At 44.7% G+C, this 22,280-nt stretch overlaps 1 protein-coding gene across 1 annotated transcript; it reads right to left on the reverse strand.

Moving 5' to 3' along the window:
* Nucleotides 1-569: 569 nt before the first annotated feature.
* On the reverse strand, nucleotides 570-5,496 carry LOC109746380 (probable apyrase 2). Its single transcript, XM_020305494.4, has 9 exons — nucleotides 4,632-5,496; nucleotides 4,417-4,545; nucleotides 4,284-4,340; nucleotides 4,006-4,098; nucleotides 2,834-3,039; nucleotides 2,149-2,243; nucleotides 1,433-1,647; nucleotides 1,134-1,323; nucleotides 570-1,045 (listed from the first exon to the last, which is right to left on the reverse strand). Exons 1-9 carry the CDS (start codon nucleotides 4,941-4,943, stop codon nucleotides 933-935), a joined length of 1,410 nt encoding a protein of 469 aa, XP_020161083.1. The 5' UTR covers nucleotides 4,944-5,496; the 3' UTR covers nucleotides 570-932.
* Nucleotides 5,497-22,280: the final 16,784 nt, after the last annotated feature.

A 22,280-nucleotide genomic window follows, 5' to 3' on the forward strand; every position in this document is an offset into this window, starting at 1 on the left:
ATAAATCAATCGATTGGAAGAAAGGGGGAACTTAGGCTGCGCTAGGCCGCTTTCGCCTATTGGTTGACTGAGGATAGACCCATTTGCTGTTGTCCCTAACGCTGATTTGATTTTGGGCTTAAATCATCGGCCTCAAATGTGATAACGATTCACATGCTCTGCTCTTCTTTTTAGGATCTTGATTGATCCACATTGGTCTCCAAAGAAAATATCTTGATCCACACTGTATTGTGGCACATGCGATTCTTCGCCCGGCACTTGCAGACCGAAACGTACTCCCATCATTTTGTTGATTCTTCTTTCGTTGCATCCTCTGTTACACTTTGAAGTCCATGCTGGCACATGTGCACGATCATCCATGTTTGTTGCATCCTTTTGTTGGTAACCGTGCACCCTATTACGAGGATGGGCTGATGCAGGTTGTATATGCAGTCGGACTCCGACCTCATTAAGAGGAACCTAATTCGATTAGGCTAACTGATGAATGATCTCGAGTTTTGGTGTAATGCCGATCTGAACGCCCTGAGGCCACGTACTCGGCAGACAATCACACAATGTAGAGCTTAAAATATGGCAACGAAGAATGCATTTACGGTAAGTGAACAATGTGTTTATGCCCATCTCAAGTGGAAGTCAGAAAGAATGGAATGCTCTCGCCTACTCTCATCATCAGTACAAAAATAATAATGCGCCTTCCAATGGCGTCTGGCTGCAGTACAATTGGTGCCGTAATCCTCATGTCCTTGCGTATGAACCTATACTGTATGGGAGGGGGGCTGGACGAACTGAACTGACCGGGTGACAAAATGGCGACTTCAGGGGGGAAGCACAGACAGAACCGGCTCAAGTCGAAACCCCCAGAATCCAAAACTTCTACGGTGGCCATGTCCATGCTCCCACGTTGATGTTTCTGTTTGCTACACTGGCGCTGCCTATGATGATGATGCAACCTCGATGGCACTTCCAAGTGGCCACGCTGCTTCCACAAACGCGTCGCTGTAAGGAACCTTCTTTACCAATGTCATCTCTTGTTGGGGATCAACACCTGCAAGATGGAAAGCGGAAAGCATTAGATATATCTGCGATAGTTGTACACGATTATGGACATTTTTACTTTGCGCTGAGCCTCTTACCAAATCCATCCACGAGCAGTGTGTACTGGTAAACAAGATCCATGCAAATGTATGGAACGTTATCCTTCTGGACACCAGGGTAGCTAGATTGGGCGTCATTCACGTTCAATTTACAAGCACGCTTGGCAGCTTCCTCAAAGTCTGAGGGTTTGACCTTGGCAACAGCCGCATTGGAGTTAATGAAACCAGCCTGAACAGGAATTACGGAATGCTTAGAAGTGCATTATGAGAAAGAGTAGCAAGGTGAAATTTATCTTCAAAAGGAGGACAGTGCTAGAATCAGAAGTTCCATAAATTACCTCAGCAGCCCTGTCAAAGAAAAACGACGCTACAAAGAGATTCTTCTGGCCAGCACCACCACCACCATTCCAAATGCCACCAAAGGAACATTTCATGTGAGTGCATGCCTCATCTACTTTAAGAGCTTTCACCACATCAGCCCTGCATTCCGAAAAACTACTGCCAGAAGGTGCAGCCGATGCTTCAAATGTATTGCCACCATACTTGTATTGCCCTAAAATCATAAATGCCATTAGAATAGAGTCCTATGATCAGCACAATGAAAACAAGCATGTCAGGTCATAGTCTGCTCGTGGTTTGTATTGGCTATGGGCTTTTATGGACATAATACAAAGTAAGTAATATTCCCTCCGTCCCATAATATAAGAGCGTTTTTGACACTACACTAGTGTCAAAAACGCTCTTGTATTATGGGACGGAGGGAGTACATGGTAATACAAGTACTTTTAACAGAAAGGATGATAAGCGGCAAAGACTAACAAGCAGAACAAATAAGATGGCTTGTCCTGTAGAGAATGGTAATGTACACAAAACAAATTTGAGGAATTCGTCCTACTGTAAGCCTGAGTTTGTTTCACAAGATAGCAAAGCTGACTTCTTTGGGGAACAAACTTCACTGAATGGGCTGGGAACTAACCTAGACTTTTAAGATGCAGATGAAAAAGACAATACACAGTTGCTGCTAGAACAGTAAGGCAGAAGAAAGCAGTCATACCCTGATGTCCAGCCAATACACAGTTGCTGTAACCATTCGCATTGCCAGCTTTTAAGATCTCTGCTCTAGCAGCCAGCAATCCGTAGCGCAAATAACTGCAACAAAAGTTCACAGTTATATTCATGATTTAAACTCATGATACCTTGGACGAGAATAATCATGTGATGTCACTTCCATTAGTGATACACCAAAAACTTATTACCCCGCAGAGCACAAGTCGACGCATGACTAAAGTCAGTTCAGATTAGGTATTGGTTGAACCGATGGCAATATGTTTGTCTACAATGCAGTTACCTTGAAACAGTGTTAAATAAAGTCATGCTTTTCTTGAGATTACTCAGCTGTTTTTACTGATGGATTTTTACACATTTAAATTGGGATCATCATGAAATTTCTCACACTCCCATTATGAATTATTTTATGTCATTAATGTATTGCAGTGACATGATTGTTTCTTACATAGTTACACATTTTTTCTTCTTTCAGTGATTTATGACTCATCAATCCAATTAGACATAAACAAGATGTGCAGGACAGTACCACCACCAGGTGCTTAAATAGTTTTTGATAATTGTTAATTCATGTTATGCTTAGAAACATCGGCAGAGGGTTCACAAATTACCAGAACAATAATTCAGCTAAACAGGAGGAACAGCAAAAAGCTAACAGAAGTTATAATATCAACCTGTGGACATAAAGATGATATGTTGTCCCTTTAAGGAAAAGCTTCTTCACGTATGATTCTTCACCATCTGCTGGTTTAGGAGCCTTTTCAGCATCCTTCTCTGGGATAGCATACGCCATTTGGACAGATCCACCGCCAAGGTCAACCACACCAACTGTGTCTGCGTACGTCTTTCCCAGATTTCCCAACAGATAATTAATGGTGACCTGTAAGAATATAGAAGAGTGAATGGGAGATATATGGTATATATCCCTGCACTAGAAGGTAAACACAGCAGCAAAGCTTATGAATAATTCCTAAACACTCTACTTGGCGCACGATCTGACCTCTACTAGGCCTGGTCGGTGGTTACCTTGAACTCTACTTACATACAATTTTATATATCTATATCTACAACACTAATAACTTTGAATATTGGCTGTTGGATGAAGCCAATCCAACGGTGGAAAGTTGGCGAATCCAAGCATTGTTGGTCATTGGATATCTTATTCACTACACAAGATTTTGCCATGCATGCGTGCTATCTAGAATATTCCATTACTAAGCTTAAGCACAATGCACCCTATGCACAAACCTCAAATCACTATGTTTCTCCTTTGCTCTAGAATCTTCCATACTTTAACACTGCCCACTTTTTCCTTCTAAATGAATTGCTATTGCTTTTTTACTTTATGAATATCAAATGCATAATTGTGCACAAACCTTATCACTTCATTAAAGAAAACACACCCAAAAAAAAATTCCATTGCTACAGTAGCATAGCAATGTAAAATAGCTCTGAAATAATTTACATTCACTTTTGCTTTATTTACTTCTTGTACAAGGCTATGACAGTATCTTCATAAAATGATTTATATTTATTTGTCAGTGCCATGAACTACAAGAATCAAATCTACATCTCATACATGATGCATATGTGACTATAAATTTATATAGTTGCTTGTGTTATGTGATATGTCAATATGCAATCGTACTTTGGCTATGTAAGTTCTGACGTGCAATGCACGTGTACCTTACTAGTAAACCACCAAATATCAGTTCATAACTTAAGGAAAATGGCATGTAGTCTTCTAAAAAATGAAATACATGCAGTGATATTTTTTTTTTTTACTCAAGAGCCTTAGAATAACATGAAACACAAGCATATGTGATAAGTAAGGCCAGCATCCTACCCATTCATATGCACCTTCCTGAGTTCCATCAAGAACTGTGACCCAATCCGGCTGGTTCTTAAATGAACTCTTTTCACGAAGAAGATCCCTAACCTGCATGTTTGTGGATACATTAACACCCAGGTACACAATCAATCATGGCAAATTGGTAATAACGTAACAAAAACCACACTGAAACAAAACAAAAAAAACATAACAACCCGCAATGCAGACAATGATGATGATGATATGATAGAAGACAGACAACGATGATGATGATATGATAGAAGAGCATTTACCGCTTGCAAGATCTCTTCGGATTTTCCTGCTCCCAACGCTCTTAGCCCTGCTGTGGCCTGTGAATGAACAAGGAAACTAAGAACATCAACAAGCACCGATTGCAAAATCAATTAGTGTGAACAAACTACTCACCCCAACTCTGACAGGCGTCTGGTCGCGCAATTCAGCCGGAACCACTTCCTTGGCCTTCTCAATGAGGGAGACGAGCGATTGAGCAGCCTCGCGCGGGTCCTGGGCGTACGCGCTAAGTCCAGGCTTTTTCTGCCAGGGCGGAAGGGGAACGGAATTCAGCCGACAATAACCGAGACCAGATCCAGATCCGATGGACGAACGGGTGGTCGCCTTACCTGGACGAAGAGCTCGATGTCGGTGCCAATGTGGACCAGATCCAGGTTGCCGTCGAAGCAGAAGACGTGGACGCGGCTGCCGGAGCTGCCGGCGTCGAATATGACGGCGTACTTCTTAGCCCCGGCGGCCCCGGCCCCTCCTCCGAGGGGCCTCTGGGCGGCCCCCGCGGGCGCGCGCGGCATGAGCAGGAGCACGAGCGAGACGAGGGCGAGCGGCGCGAGCACGACGAGCAGCACCCCGCGGTAGCGGTGCACGCGGTCGGCGAGCGTGTCCTGGCGGCCGGCGCCCGGCAGCTGCGAGTAGCGGCGCATCTTGTCGGCGGGCAGGAGGAGGAGGTCGGGCGAGGAGGGCGTGCGGTAGCGGATGCGGCCCCCGGGGCCGGGGGGCGACGGCTGCTTGACCGCCTCTAGATCCTCCGCGGGATCCAGCGCTCCCGTCCGTCCGCTCCGCTCCGCGCGCGTCGGCGTGGGCGTGGAGGAGGCGAGGGATGGAGGGCCGATCTGCGCGAGCCTCGGGGGTGGAGTTTTAGGCGGGCGCGCGTCGGTGGGTTTGACTTCGGGATCCGGGCGCGCGCTGGGGAAATGCGTGCGCCTCGGGACGTGGCGCGGTGGTCTCTGTCTGCTGTGCTGCCGCCGGGCACGCGCGCGACGGAGGCGGGAGGGAGGTGGCGGTGGCGTGCGGAAAGGACGGCGCTTTGTAGCGGCCGCGGCGGGGGAGGGGGTGGGGGTTGCTTGTGCGGGTTCGCCGTGCCCGTGCCGGTGCGGTTGGGTCGGGGTTGGCCTCGTCCGCGCGCGTGTGCGGAGTTGGCCGGACGCCACCGGAGCTGCGGTGCTCGGTAATTTCTCACGGTGCTGGTCCACGGGTGCGCCGGACCGTGATTGGTTGGTGCAGGTAATTGACCGTGTACGCGCCAACCAGAGAGCGTGTCGACGTGTTGATGCATTCAGCGATCCAGTTAAACATAAAAAAAAACTTTCAATGGATTCATCCATAGTCACGGCAATATACAAACAATAAAATAAAAGTAACAAGTCCATAGACCATTACCGACGAATATAGGCACTGAAACGAGTCAAAGGAGTGCAGCCATCGTCATCCCTTACCGATGCCGGACAAATCTTGTTATGGTAACAGTGAGAAAGTCATCATCGATGAAGAGAAGCTCAAAAGTATCCAGCCTGCAGACACATGGATGCAGATGAACGAGGACCGAATCCAAGTAGATTCACTGAAGACAAAAGCCGGCCGAATCTTCGGAGATCAGCTAGAGACACACCTCCAAATGCCCTCAGACGATGCTAGAAGTACCACCGGGATGGGGCCAGGCAAGGAGAACCTCATTCCATCTTCAAGAAGCCGTTGACGCAAGTAGGACGCAAAACCTAAACCGAGACAAAGAGACACCTAAAACGGAGTAGGACCCATCCCACTGCCAAGGGTCGAGATCCATCGCACCTCCATTGCATAAGGCCACAAAAAATGAGACAAAATGTGGCAACAAGGACATGATTTAGGAATCTCTGATCATCCGAGTCGCAAGGAGCACATGCGAAGGGATACGATGCCAGACGCGTGCTCTAGTAGCAATCCATTTTACCATTGGGGAAGCCCACTCAGTGCACACATTTTTTTTCTCAGTCACCTACAACCTTTTTACTTGAATTGAAAAAACACAGCAAATACGGTGTTTTTGATCATGAACAAAAATTACTCTCTCCTATACATATTAATTGTCACTGATTTAGTACAAGGGAATACAAAACAATTCCCGTAACGATGATTTTTTTCAGAGGCATCTTTCTATACCTATTAATAAAGGAAGGACTATTCTTTCCCAAGTACTACGTGTTTTACAGAAAATCCCTTGATCTTTCTGATATTCAACCCGCAATCCAGGCTTAAATCGGATTTTCGCTTTTGCAGAAAACCCCCTTATGTTTTTCTAATCAACTCGCAGTTCAATTCTAAGTCAGATTTTTGATTTTGTAGTAAACCCCCTGATATTTGGGATAATCAACTCACAGTCCATATCAAATTCTTAAAAAAAGATCCATATCTTTAAAACCGTAACTCCAAAGTTAACATGTATATGGAATTTGATTACAAAATCTATAGGATCTAAATACGATGTTATTTTATCTATTAAGTTTTTTTAAATACTATTTAGGGTGCTACACTACAGGAATCAGCTAATTTGGCGTCCGCCAAGACGGCAAAATGCACCGGCAAAGAAAGGATCGGTAAAGAGCTTCTTTGCCGTCTGCTTTCTGAAGCGGACGGCAAAGGGGCCTTTGCCATCAGCGGCTGACGGCAAAGAAAGTCGACGGCAATAAATTCACCGTTAGTCCGTTAGGTGGCTAACGGCAGTATTTGCCGTCCGCCGCTGACGGCAAATAGCATCAGGCCTTTGTCGTCCGCCTAATGACGTCAGTTGGACGTCACTGCCCACCAAGTCTTTGCTGTCCGCCGCTGTAGCCAAAGGCTTTGCCGTCCGCCACTGTAGGCAAACTGACCAAATCGGTCAGCTCCCAGGAAGCACAGTTGGCTGCCACGTGGCTTCTTTGCCGTCAGTCGCGGACGGCAAAGAGCCCATTGTCGTCGGTGGCTGACGGCAAAGAGCCTGCATTGGCTCTTTTTTCTGTTTTTTTTAATCCAACAATTTTCACAGCAAATATATATGACATATATAGATATATTTCACAGGGTTATTTCACAGCAAACATATCCAGCACATAAGTTTCATCGTACATACATATATAGTTCCATCCATTCATACATAGCAAGTTGCACATACACATTGTTCCATCATAGCAAGCTAAGAATACTAGAAGAGAATGAAAGAAAAAACAAGCACTCCATCATAGCAAGCTAGCTTCCGTGAAGTGAATGAGATCTGCAAAATGGCAAATAAGAAAGTTGGAAAAAGGTGACTAGAAGAAGAAAACTAGAAGAAAAAGTATATGTCATTTATGAGCTAGCTTAGGTGAAATGGATCATTTATGAGCTAACTTAGGTGAAATGGATCGTTTATGAGCTAACTTAGGTGAAATGGATCGTTTATGAGCTAACTAAGGTGAAATGGATCGTTTATGAGCTAACTAAGGTGAAATGGATCGTTTATGAGCTAACTTAGTTGAAATGGATTGTTTATGAGCTAACCTAGGTGAAATGGATCGTTTATGAGTGTAGCGACCAGACCTCAAACAGTCTCGTCTCTATGCATCAGTGTCATCCCTGGATCGGTAATGCTGACACGCACAGTACTTGAAGGATTTATAACAGAGTAGCAATCACACACTTATTACATCGAATAGTTCAAGAGAAATCGATACAAATAAATATGGCTTAAGGCCATCTAAAAACGATAACAGCGGAAGGCTTGGAAGATAAAGTGAGTCCATCAACTCCAACGGCATCACTGAGTATAAGACCACGACCTAAGGCTCCTTACTCGTCGTCTGAAAAGTCTGCAACATGATACGTTACAGCCCAAAAACAGGTCAACACAAGGAATATGCTGGCAATGTAACACATAGAGAGTAATGAACAGAATAATGCTATCACTACATGCATATTTGGCTGGTGGAAAGCTCTATGATTACAGTTTTGCGAAAAGCCAATTTTTCCCTACCACAAAGGAATAAATTTTATTTAACTATCATGGTGGTTGTTAAACATTGAGAAGGTACCTCCAACTCAATCCCAATTAAGAACGTGATTAACCCAATCAAATTAAATTAAGTAGCATGATGATGAGATTCACATGATAATCCAAGAACTAGATACTCAAGACGTCCATAACCGGGGACACGGCTAACCATGATTAGTTTGTACACTCTGCAGAGGTTTGTGCACTTTTCCCCACAAGACTCGATCGCCTCCGCTTGATTTCCCGCACTACATGGTGTTTGAGAAACGGATGACCGAGACACAGTCTTTCAGAAACAATACTCTTTACTCTGGGTGGACAGTTACACCTACTTTCCCCTACATCTGCTAGCCCACCTCTTCAAGAGATCATGTAACCTACTCAACTATGCTAGAGCCCATAATAGCTTGTGGCTGCACACGGAAGTTTCTAGCATGAATAATCTTATGTTCCCTTTGAGCCTGGGTGGCGGTCCATAGGATGATCACACGGGTACTCCGGGATATCCAAAAATACAGGCAACAATGGGTTCTCCAGGTGCCTCAATCCACCCAGATGTAAATTAAAGTAGCCACCTTAAGTTGATCCATTAATTAACAATCTCACATCTGTCATGAAATACACTCAAACCCAATCCACGTCTACGAGCATGGCATAGCAATATAAGCAAACGTAGAAGTAACTCCCAAAGGTTTGATAGTAAACAGGGCAATAGGTACTACCTCATCTACTTCCCAAAACCCACATATTAATCAGATCCTAATCATGCAATAGTTTGAGGATTGATCTAATGCAATAAAACTGGGTGGTAAAGAGGTATGATCAAAGTGTTACTTGCCTTGCTGATGATCCGTGAAACCTAGACTCGTAGTAGCACGCTTCGCACTCCGGGTACTCTATCGCAAACAAACAATACATACATAAGCAATCAAGCAAGGGTGCACGGATAAAACTCAAAATAAGAGATCTAACCAGAAAGTTCAACTTAAGAACTCCGGTTTGCAAAAAGAATCAAATCGAACGAAGCAACGAAACTCAAACGACGAAGGAAACAAGCTTCGTTTACTAATCTAGACCTAAGTCAAATTTTACAGTACCAAAATTTTGTTCAAGTTGGTTAAACAGAAAGAGGGTTTCGAGATGAAACTCTAGGCGCTTGAATCGCCTGATTCCGATAAACGAGCGAAAAGTTATACTAAAACGAAAAACAGATCGGAAATCGCGATCGAAAATAATCGCGGAAAATCCGAGAAAAAGAAAAACTGACGAACAGGCTAACGAACGAACATTCGTTGTCTGTAACTATCGGGCGAAAACCGTTCGTTAAAACGAACATACGGACGAATGTCCGCAAAATAAATAAATTGGAAAAAAACTAAACCGATCTATAAAAAAAACGCATCTCGGTTTCGAAATAAAACCGAACGGTTTTTTCGAGAAAACCGGCGGCTACCTCGGTTCGAGTGACGGCGGCGGCGGCGAGCAACTCCGGCGGGGCGGCGTCGGGCGAGGGGCGGCGGGGCTCCGGCGGGTGACGTCGGGCGGCGGGACGGGCGGCGGTGGCGGCGACGTCGGGCGGCGGGGTCGGCGACGGGCGACGGCGGGGCGGCGGCGTCGGGCGTCGGCTGCGGGGTCGGCGACGGCGACGGCGGCGCGGATCGGTTAGGGTTAGGGTTTGCCGGGCGGCGGCGACTTGGGCTGGGGCGGGGTCGGGCCGCAGCTTATAAGACCGGCCGGGCTGAGGTGTCCGTGTCGGACACGGCCCGTAAGGCGGTTCGCGATTTTTTATTTTTTATTTTAAAAAAATTCAAACGTGCAGAAAAAGTAAGAAAAGAAATACTAAACGGACTCCAAAAATCCCGAAATAAATTTCCCCGACTTCTAAAAATAAGCCGGACAAGATGAACATTTATTTGGGCCTAAAATGCAATTTTGAAAAACGCGTATTTTTCCTAATTCAAATAAAATCAAATATTTGTTTTTAATATTTTTCCTCCAATATTTCATTATTTGTGGAGAAGTCATTTTATCCCCTCTCATATATTTTGATATGAAATATTTTCGGAGAGAAAAATAATTAAAACAATTGATCCTATTTTCAAAATTTGAGAAAACCCAAATATGAAAATAATGAAATCCCCAACTCTCTCCGTGGGTCCTTGAGTTGCATAGAATGTCTAGGATCGCAAAACAAAATGCAATAAAATATGTCATGCAAGAATGATCTATGTATAACATTCCAAATTGAAAATTTGGGATGTTACAAACCTACCCCCCCTTAAGATGAATCTCGCCCTCGAGATTCGGGTTGGCTAGAAAATAGGTGAGAGTGGTCCTTCCGTAGATCTTCCTCTCGCTCCCAGGTGGCTTCCTCCTCGTTATGGTGACTCCACTGAACTTTGCAAAACTTGATAACCTTACTGCGGGTGACTCGGCTGGCATATTCGAGAATCTTGACTGGTTTCTCCTCATAGGTCAAATCACTATCCAGCTGAATCGCTTCCAGTGGCACTGTATCTCTCAATGGTATCTCAGCCATCTCTGCGTGGCACTTCTTCAGCTGAGAAACATGGAACACATCGTGAACTCCCGACAATCCTCCGGGCAATTCCAACTTGTAAGCAACTTCACCCATACGCTCCAAAACTTTGTATGGTCCTACAAAACGTGGCGCTAACTTTCCCTTAACTCCAAAGCGCTTCACTCCTCGAAGTGGTGATACTCGAAGATAAACTCTGTCTCTGACTTCGTAAACTGTCTCCTTGCGTTTAGAATCCGCATAACTCTTCTGCCTGGACTGGGCTACCTTGAGCCTATCGCGAATCAACTTCACTTTCTGTTCAGACTCTTTAATCAAATCTGGTCCAAACAACTGGCGGTCTCCAACTTCGTCCCACAACAACTGTGTCATGCACCTCCTTCCGTACAGAGCTTCGAAAGGGGCCATCTTCAAACTGGATTGATAACTGTTGTTATAAGAGAACTCTGCATATGGCAAATTGTCGTCCCAACTAGATCCATAATCTAGCGCACAAGCTCTCAGCATGTCCTCCAGAATCTGATTGACTCTCTCGGTCTGTCCGTCTGTTTGTGGATGAAAGGCTATACTGAACTCTAGCCTGGTACCCAAAATTTCGTGCAATTGATTCCAAAACTTTGAAGTAAACTGGGTTCCTCTATCTGATACAATGGTCCTCGGAACTCCATGCAGACATACGATCCTGGTCATGTATATCTTTGCCAACTTAGCACTTGTATAAGTGGTCTTTACTGGGATGAAATGAGCTACCTTCGTCAAACGATCGACTACAACCCATATCGAGTCATAGCCTGAACGAGTCCTGGGCAATCCTGTGATAAAATCCATGCCTAGCTTATCCCACTTCCATTCGGGTATCGGCAATGGTTGTAACAATCCTGCTGGTTTCTGATGCTCTGCCTTTACTCTCTGACATACCTCACAAACTGCTACATACTCTGCAATATCCTTCTTCATTCCGGTCCACCAGAAACTGTCCCTTAAATCCAGGTACATCTTGGTATTTCCTGGGTGAATCTAATATGGTGAATCATGGGCCTCTTGCAAGATCAACTTCCTGATCTCCGGATCATTGCGCACATAAATGCGGTCCTCAAACCATAAGGTATCATGCTCATCCTCACGAAATCCCTTGGCTTTTCCTTTACTCATCCTTTCCTTTATCTCAGCAATTTCCTTGTCTGTCTTCTGGGCTTCTCTAATCTTATCCATCAAAGTAGACTGAATCTCCAATGCTGCTACATAGCCTCTCGGAACTATTTCCAAACATAGTTCACGAAGATCCTCTGCTAACTCCTTGGGTAACTCTCTGGTCATGAGTGTGTTGACATGGCTCTTGCGGCTCAACGCATCGGCTACTACGTTAGCCTTCCCTGGGTGATAATGCAATCTCATATCATAATCCTTAATGAGCTCCAACCATCTTCCTTTGCCTGAGATTCGACTCCTTCTGCGTGAAAATGTACTTCAAACTCTTGTGATCCGTGTACACCTCATAATGGTTTCCGATGAGAAAATGTTTCCACGTCTTCAACGCATGCACTACGGCTGCTAACTCCAAATCATGTGTAGCATAATTCAACTCATGGGGTTTAAGCTGTCGTGAGGCATATGAAACAACTCTTCCCTCCTGCATTAGCACTGCTCCAAGTCCTCGACGAGAAGCGTCACAATATATTACATAATCCTTGCGTTGATCTGGCAAAATCAACACTGGCGCTGTAACCAAACGTTTCTTCAACTCCTGGAAACTAGCCTCACATTCCTCAGTCCAATTGAATTTGGTGTCCTTCTTCAACAACTCCATCATAGGCTTTGCAGTCTTCGAGAAATTCTCGATGAATCTCCGGTAATATCCTGCGAGTCCCAGAAAACTCCGGATTTCTCCAACTGTCGTGGGTGACTCCCAATTTGTCACAGTGTTAACCTTGATGGGATCTACTGCTATTCCTTCTCTGGATATAACATGTCCAAGGAATCCAACTTCCTTTAACCAAAACTCGCACTTGCTGAACTTGGCATATAACTGATGTTCTCTGAGCTTTCCAAGTACCAAACGCAAATGCTCGTTATGCTCTTCTTCATTCTTTGAATAGACCAGAATATCATCAATGAACACTACGACGAACTTATCCAAAAACTCCATAAACACTTTGTTCATCATGTTCATGAAATAGGCGGGTGCGTTAGTCAGGCCAAATGACATAACGGTGTACTCATATAGCCCATACCTTGTGGTAAAAGCTGTCTTGGGTATATCCTGCTCTCGAATCTTCAACTGGTGCTATCCTGATCGCAAATCAATCTTGGAAAATACTTTAGCTCCTTGTAGTCGGTCAAACAGATCATTGATCATCGGCAGTGGGTACTTGTTCTTGATTGTTACTTCATTCAATCCACGATAATCAACAACCATCCTCAACGATCCATCTTTCTTCTCCACTAGAAGTACTGGTGATCCCCAAGGTGACGAACTTGGGCGAATATATCCTTTATCCAGTAACTCCTTAATCTGCTTCTTAATTTCTTCCAAATCCTTAGCGGGCATCCTGTACGGTCTCTTAGATATTGGCCCAGTGCCTGGCAAAAGCTCAATCAAAAACTCAATATCTCTATCCGGTGGCATGCCTGGCAACTCCTCTGGAAATACGTCAGGGAAATCCTTCACCACTGGTACTTCCTCCTGTACAACTCCTGATAAGGAATTTACTTGAGTCCTCTTCGGCACATGCCGGGATACATACTTAATCCTTCTTCCTTCTGGGGTAGTAAGCAAAATCGTCTTACTGGCGCAATCGATGTTTCCTCCATACATCGATAGCCAATCCATTCCCAAAATCACATCCAAACCTTGCGACTCCAAAACTATTAGGTCTGAGGGGAAAACATGCCTACCTATGGCCAATGGCATCTGAAAACATCCTTGGCTTGCCATATACTCTGCTCCTGGCGAGGTTACTAACATAGGTGTTCTAAGAACTTTGGTGGGCAACTTAAACTTATCCACAAATCCCCTTGATATGTATGAATGCGATGCACCAGTATCAAAAAGAACGATTGTAGTAAATGACTTAACCAAAAACTTACCTATTACTACATCAGGCTGTGCTTCAACCTCCTCCACATTAACGTGGTTCACCTGTCCCCTGTTGAAAGGGTTCGGCTTATTCCCCGAGCTTCCATTGCCATTTCCATTCTTAGCTTCCGGACATTCAGTTGCATAATGTCCAGTCTTCTGGCACTTGAAACAAGTAACGTGGCTTAGATCCCTCTTGGCTGGGGTTGATGGGTTGGTACGGTTCTGTCCATTGCTTCCTCCGTTTCCATTGCCATTCTTGGGCCACTATGATTGTGCGAGCTCCCTCCATTGTGATTGTGTCCTCCATGGTTATGCTGAAGGTGTCCTCCCGAGTTCGGGGTAAAACGAGGCTTCTGGTGAGCTCCTGTACTGTACTTTCCTTGTCCATACTTCCTCTTACGACTCTCAATCTGCTGCTGCTTCCCTTCAATCATGAGAGCTCTATCTACCAACTCCTGGTAGTTGTTAAAAGTTGCCACCATCAACTGCATGCCCAGCTCATCATTCAGTCCTTCCAGAAACTTCTCCTGCTTAGCTGCATCCGTAGCAACGTCATCTGGGGCATAACGTGCTAACTTACTGAAATCCTCCACGTACTGGCCAATGGTACGTCCTCCTTGGCGTAACTTGCAAAACTCACGCTTCTTCATGGCCATAACTCCTGCTGAAACATGGGCAGTACGGAAAGCTTGCTGAAACTGGTCCCATGTGACAGTGTCAATGGGGTGAGTGGCTGTGTAATTCTCCCACCATGATGCTGTGGGTCCATCAAGCTGATGTGCGGCAAAACGCACTCTCTCCGCATCTGTGCATCCTGTAGTGGTCAGCTCCCTTCCAACCTTGCGGAGCCAATCATCTGCCACAATCGGCTCGGTGCTACTGGAGAACACCGGCGGATTCAGCCTAAGAAATCGGGCTAAGTGATCAACAGGTGGTGGTGGTGGGTTGTTGTTGTTGTTGTCTTGGTTCTGAACTAGCACTTGCATCAGGGCATTCTGCTGCCGAATCAACTGAGTGATCTCCGGTGGGAAAACAAATCCGGTGTCGCGTCTCGGAGGCATCTGATGGGTTTTAGAAAAGATGAGAAAATAGGATAGAATGAGGTCTAGAGGGAAAACACTACCCATATGCACATGAGACAATCACAATCATATCACTCCAATCAATTCAAACAAGGCATACAATCGATCTAACTATCGTTACAAAGTGCTTGGACTATACTATATACATGGTGGAATACTACTACTAATTTTGGTGGTCTACTAGAAAAAATGCTCAGTCGAAGACTCCATGATATCTGCTCCGGCTTCATCCTCCCAATCATCATCACTGGGGTCCGAGTCAGTGTCGTTGATGATGATGTAGTTATCCGGGCAAGTAGAATCGTCATCATCTCCTCCTGGTGCTGGGTCTCCCTTGAAAACTCCTAGCTTCTTTGTCAGGTCGTCATTCTTCTCCAACAATGTTGCGATTTCCTCCTCATATCCATCGCGTCTAGCGTTGAGTTCTTCCTCCAGTTCCATGATCCTAGTCTTTGCCTTCTTCAGATCTATCATGTCTGCGCACATCTGGTTCTCCTGGCGACGAATGTGCTGGTTTAACTTCTGAATGAAAGCTGCAATAGATCTATCCTTCCTGGTGCTGATCATCTCCCATTGCTCGTCTCGGCGCCCACAAATCTGATAGATAGTATCCTTGAGATCATTGTGGTATACTTCTCCAATGCATCCCATGGTGATGTGGGCTGCCATGCTCTTTCCTAGACTCCAGGTTGGTGCATCAAAGGAAAACTCTATGGGCTCAGTGACTGGCATGAACGTCCTTCCTGGAACTTGAACTTGAATCATCCAGCGCTCCTCTTCTGGTAGTGTGGCGTTGTAGGTTCCGGTGAAGCTTGGTATTCCGATGTTCAGGTACTTAGTGATTTCCTTCAAGTGTCGTCCAAAAGGTGTATCCTCATCCAGTTGCGCGAACTTGTTCCTTGCATTCGCCATCCTAAAAGAGTGGAAGAGAAGGAGAGGAGTCAGAAATGAGAAGAGAGTAGTGATCTAGGGCTTTAGCTTAGTGGTCATGTCCTACAGTCAACGTGTGCTCTGATACCATCTTTGTAGCGACCAGACCTCAAACAGTCCAGTTTATATGCATCAGTGTCATCCCTGGATCGGTAATGCTGACACGCACAGTACTTGAAGGATTTATAACAGAGTAGCAATCACACAGTTATTACATCAAATAGTTCAAGAGAACTCAATACAAATAAATATGGCTTAAGGCCATCTAAAAACGATAACAACGCAAGGCTTGGAAGATAAAGTGAGTCCATCAACTCCAACGGCATCACTGAGTATAAGACCACGACCTAAGGCTCCTTACTCGTCGTCTGAAAAGTCTGCAACATGATATGTTGCAGCCCGAAAACGGGTCAGCACATGGAATATGCTGGCAATGTAACACATAGAGAGTAATGAACAGAATAATGCTATCACTACATGCATATTTGGCTGGTGGAAAGCTCTATGGTTACAGTTTTGCGAAAAGCCATTTTTTCCCTACCACAAAGGAATAAATTTTATTTAACTATCATGGTGGTTGTTAAACATTGAGAAGGTACCTCCAACTCAATCCCAATTAAGAACGTGATTAACCCAATCAAATTAAATTAAGTAGCATGATGATGAGATTCACATGATAATCCAAGAACTAGATACTCAAGACGTCCATAACTGGGGACACGGCTAACCATGATTAGTTTGTACACTCTGCAGAGGTTTGTGCACTTTTCCCCACAAGAATCGATCGCCTCCGCTTGATTTCTCGCACTACATGGTGTTTGAGAAACGGATGACCGAGACACAGTCTTTCAGAAACAATACTCTTTACTCCGGGTGGACAGTTACACCTACTTTCCCCTACATCTGCTAGCCCACCTCTTCAAGAGATCATGTAACCTACTCAACTATGCTAGAGCCCATAATAGCTTGTGGCTGCACACGGAAGTTTCTAGCATGAATAATCTCATGATCCCTTTGAGCCTGGGTGGCGGTCCATAGGATGATCACACGGGTACTCCGGGATATCCAAAAATACAGGCAACACTGGGTTCTCCAGGTGCCTCAATCCACCCAGATGTAAATTAAAGTAGCCACCTTAAGTTGATCCATTAATTAACAATCTCACATCTGTCATGAAATACACTCAAACCCAATCCACGTCTACGAGCATAGCATAGCAATATAAGCAAACGTAGAAGTAACTCCCAAAGGTTTGATAGTAAACAGGGCAATAGGTACTACCTCATCTACTTCCCAAAACCCACATATTAATCAGATCCTAATCATGCAATAGTTTGAGGATTGATCTACTGCAATAAAACTGGGTGGTAAAGAGGTATGATCAAAGTGTTACTTGCCTTGCTGATGATCCGTGAAACCTAGAGACTCGTAGTAGCACGCTTCGCACTCCGGGTACTCTATCGCAAGCAAACAATACATACATAAGCAATCAAGCAAGGGTGCACGGATAAAACTCAAAATAAGATATCTAACCAGAAAGTTCAACTTAAGAACTCTGGTGTGCAAAAAGAATCAAATCGAACGAAGCAACGAAACTCAAACGACGAAGGAAACAAGCTTCGTTTACTAATCTGGACCTAAGTCAAATTTTACAGTACCAAAATTTTGTTCAAGTTGGTTAAACAGAAAGAGGGTTTCGAGATGAAACTCTAGGCGCTTGAATCGCCTGATTCCGATAAACGAGCGAAAAGTTATACTAAAACGAAAAACAGATCGGAAATCGCGATCGAAAATAATCGCGGAAAATCCAAGAAAAAGAAAAACTGACGAACAGGCTAACGAACGAACATTCGTTGTCTGTAACTATCGGGCGAAAACCGTTCGTTAAAACGAACATACGGACGAACGTCCGCAAAATAAATAAACCGGAAAAAAAACTAAACCGATCTATAAAAAAACGCATCTCGGTTTCGAAATAAAACCGAACGGTTTTTTCGAGAAAACCGGCGGCTACCTCGTTTCGAGTGACCGCGGCGGCGGCGAGCAACTCCGGCGGGGCGGCGGCGGGACGGGCGGCGGTGGCGGCGGCGTCGGGCGGCGGGGTCGGCGACGGGCGACGGCGGGGCGGCGGCGTCGGGCGTCGGCTGCGGGGTCGGCGACGGCGGCGGCGCGGATCGGTTAGGGTTAGGGTTTGTGGGGCGGCGGCGACTTGGGCTGGGGCGGGGTCGGGCCGCGGCTTATAAGGCCGGCCTGGCTGAGGTGTCCGGGTCGGACACGGCCCATAAGGCGGTTTGTGATTATTTTTTTAAAAAAATTCGGACGTGCAGAAAAAGTAAGAAAAGAAATACTAAATGGACTCCAAAAATCCCGAAATAAATTTCTCCGACTTAGAAAAATAAGCCGGACAAGATGAACATTTATTTGGGCCTAAAATGCAATTTTGAAAAACGCGTATTTTTCCTAATTCAAATAAAATCAAATAAAATCCAAATAAAATCAAATATTTGTTTTTAATATTTTTCCTCCAATATTCCATTATTTGTGGAGAAGTCATTTTATCCCCTCTCAGATATTTTGATATGAAATATTTTCGGAGAGAAAAATAATTAAAACAATTGATGCTATTTTCAAAATTTGAGAAAACCCAAATATGAAAATAATGAAATCCCCAACTCTCTCCGTGGGTCCTTGAGTTGCATAGAATTTCTAGGATCGCAAAACAAAATGCAATAAAATATGTCATGCAAGAATGATCTATGTATAACATTCCAAATTGAAAATTTGGGATGTTACAATGAGCTAACCTAGGTGAAATGGATCGTTTATGAGCTAACCTAGGTAAAATGCATCATTTTAGAGCTAACCTAGATAAGATGGGTCATTTTGGAGCTAACTTAGGTAAAATGGGTCATTTTAGAGCTAACTTGGGTAAAATGGGTCGTTTATGAGCTAACTAAGCTAATTATGCCATTTTTGACATAAGTAAGCTAAGTACATGTCATTTTGGAGGAAACAAAGCTAAGTATAGATCGTTTTAGAGCTAACTTAGGTAAAATGGATGGTTTTGGAGGTCAGTAAGCTTATTAAGTCATTTTGGAGGAAATAAAGCTAAGTCTAGGTCTTTATGCATTTGTTAAGCAAAACACTAGAGAAACTTACCGTGATCATGGAGGTGTAGGAGCGGGCTACTAATAATCTCGATCACTATCATCAATAAATGCATAATCATCATCATCACTATCATCAATGACGTGCTCATAGGGTTCAGCGGCATCAAAATGTGGAAGACCACCTTGACGTAATCGGTCAAGCATTGACAGGTCATCCGCAGCAGTAACCTCTTCTTGTTCTGGCTCTTCTTGTTCCTCCTCTGGGGTGATGCTGGATTCACTATCGCTGTCTACTTCAATGTTTTGGGGTGAAGTATAGCGGTTCTTGAAACTTTTTTGGAAAGACGTGTCTCTTGGAAGAATTCTCCTTCATATGTGTCTGGGTTAATGTGAGGTTCATAATCCCCTTCCTTTGGGGGAGATAGTCTAGCACGTGGCGGCACTTCATAAACGACATCCCAACCTTTCAGATTTGGATTAGTTTGGCAGGCCCACGGTAGATAGAATACCTGGGTCGCCTGTTGAGCCGTAATATAGACATCAGGAACATCTAAATGGGTGCTTTGTTTGATTTCAACTAGCCCTATATGTTCATGAGTCCTTCTAGTCTCCTTCGGCTGAAACCAATAACATTTGAATAGTACGACATTCGGTGGGTTTTCACCATAGAATAGAAGTTCATAAATTGCTTCAACTCTCCCATAATACTCGGTACCTCCTTCGCCGATAGCAGATACACAACAATTTGTAGACTTTCGGTCGGCCATAGATAGCTCTTTGCCATAGGTACGAAAGTGATACCCGTTGATGTCGTATTTGTCAAATGAACGGACCTTATAGTCAAAACCATTAGCAACTTGTCTCAATTCGGCGTCCATAGACTCTGAATTAGCCTACAAGTTTAATACGAAAGGATTGTTGCATTAGGCACAAATTAGCGAATGAAATGAAATGGTCTAATAGAAATTACCGTTTGTTTGAACCAAGAGATGAAACCGGGATAGCCGCCTCCTTGCTTTGCGAGAAGCTCATACTCTTCGACGGAATCCTTTTGGATTACCGCTCCATACGAGAATATGGCCACGTATCGACTGTATGAAATATCCAGGAATAAGAGCAGTTCAAAGGAAATAGAAGTTGCGAAACAATGTACCGAGAACTTACTCGATGTACGGACACACTTCTGTCAGGTTGTTGAAGATATACAACGTAATGGTCCGCCATTCTTCGTTATCCAAAGATACTGGTTTCGAACCACTGGCTGGTGCAAGATTCCCTTTGAATAGGCTGAGGTTGGATCCACCCTTTTGAGGTTCGTCAGCATTGTACTGAGGCTTCGGATTATGCAAATGACGATTTTTGGCTTCGTAGTGTGCTGTCACGAAGTTTGCCGCCTCCTCAGTGATGAATGCCTCAGCCATCGATGCTTCAATTCTACGTTTATTTTTACATTTTTGTCGAAGTGTCTTCTGCATCCTCTCAGTTGGGTAGCACCAACGATTTTGCACGGGCCCCCCCAATCTTGCCTCGGTCGGGAGATGCAAAATCAAATGCTGCATTGGATTAAAGAAGCCCGGTGGAAAGATCTTCTCTAACTTGTAGATCAACTCCGGCGCCAACTCTTCCATTTCTTCTAGCACGCCAGGCAATAGTTCTTTCGCACAAAGAACACGGAAGAAATAGCTGAGTTCTGCCAGTACTAGCCATTCATCCTCAGGGATGAAGCCACGCAACATCACCGGCATTACCCGCTCAATCCATATGTGCCAATCATGACTCTTGAGACCAAATATCTTCAATTTATCAAGATTCGCTCCCCTCTTTAGATTCGCTGCATACCCATCGGGGAACATCAACTGTTGTTGCACCCACAAGATAATTTCCCTCATAACTGGCCTTCCAAGATTGAACCATGCCTTTGGCTTCGTCCAATTCTGCTTTCCTTTCGGTTCTTTCATGTTTTGTAACGGCCTATCACATAGCGCCTCCAGATCGACTCTAGCCTTAGTACGTATTATCCTTTGACTTCCCATCTATGCCGAACGATGTACCAAAAAGTGCCTCGACGATATTCTTCTCAGTGTGCATCACGTCGATGTTGTGTGGGCAAAGGAGGTCTTTGAAGTAAGGCAGATCCCATAAGCATGTCTTGTGAGTCCAGGCGTGTTTAGAATTATACCCCTTGAAGTACCCTGGACGCTCTGGATCTGGCTCGAGAGCATTTAACTGATCCAGGTTTTGTTGGCCTGTCAACGCAGCTAGTGCAGAGTTTTTGACAACTCTACCTCTGATGAAATTCTTCTTGTCTTTCCTGAACTTATGGCGAGGATCCAGGAACTGTCTATGCATGTCGAAGCAAGAAAACTTGCAACCGGCCTGAAGCCAACGAAACTCAAGAGCTCCCTTGCATGTGGGGCACGGGAACCTTCCATGCACACACTAGCCAACGAATAGCGCATACGCCGGCAAGTCATGCGTCGAGTACATGTACTAGACACGCATTATGAAGTTCCGTTTGCTACAGGCGTCGTATGTCTTGAACCCATTATCCCAGGCTTCTTGCAATTCGTCCTTAAGCGGCTGCATGTACACATTCATATTTTTCCCTGGATAGTTGGGCCCTGGAATTATCAACGTTAGGAAAATGTTCTTTCTTTGCATAATCTGTCCGGGGGGGATTGAGTGGAAAGACAAATACGGGCCAACAACTGCATTGGGTTGCCGTCAGACCAAACACACTGAACCCATCCGTGCTGACGCCGACTCGAGGATGCCTCGGATCTGCCACTTTGTCAGCATGTAATTCATCAAACTTCTTCCACGCAACACCATCCGATGTGTGTACCATCATCAGATTCCCATCTGCATCTAGTTTGGTTCTTTTGCCCGTTTTGTGCCATGTCATCTGTCTGGCCGTCTCCTCAACCATGAAAAGACGTTGAAGTCTTGGTACGATTGGCATATACCGAAGAACACTAACGGGGATTTTGGTCTGCGTCTTCTCACCCATACCGTTGTCTACCACAACATACCTGGAAGACTTGCAAATGGGACAATAGTTCAAGTCCGCATATTCAAGCCTAAATAAGGCACATCCTTTCTCAAATGCATGTATCTTCTCATAGGGCATCTTCAGTGCACGGAGGATTTTGTCCGACTGGTACAGGTTTGCAGGCATTACATGGCCTTTGGGTAGAAAGCGTCCAACTACTGTCATAATTGCGTCGTAGCATTCTCTGCCCAAGTTGAACTGAGCCTT

This window comes from Aegilops tauschii, chromosome 2, assembly GCF_002575655.3.
Source record: "Aegilops tauschii subsp. strangulata cultivar AL8/78 chromosome 2, Aet v6.0, whole genome shotgun sequence".
In the NCBI taxonomy this organism is placed as follows: Eukaryota; Viridiplantae; Streptophyta; class Magnoliopsida; order Poales; family Poaceae; genus Aegilops; species Aegilops tauschii.

What these genes read in the sequence shown, in the direction of transcription:
- LOC109746380 (XM_020305494.4), bottom strand. Translation starts at nt 4,943, where the DNA reads ATGCGCCGCTACTCGCAGCTGCCGGGCGCCGGCCGCCAGGACACGCTC. An exon ending in AGGAAGGTGCATATGAATGG is followed by an intron (nt 3,040 to 4,005) that starts GTAGGATGCTGG and finishes ATATTCTTACAG; the next exon opens with GTCACCATTAATTATCTGTT. An exon ending in ACTGCTCGTGGATGGATTTG is followed by an intron (nt 1,046 to 1,133) that starts GTAAGAGGCTCA and finishes TCCATCTTGCAG; the next exon opens with GTGTTGATCCCCAACAAGAG.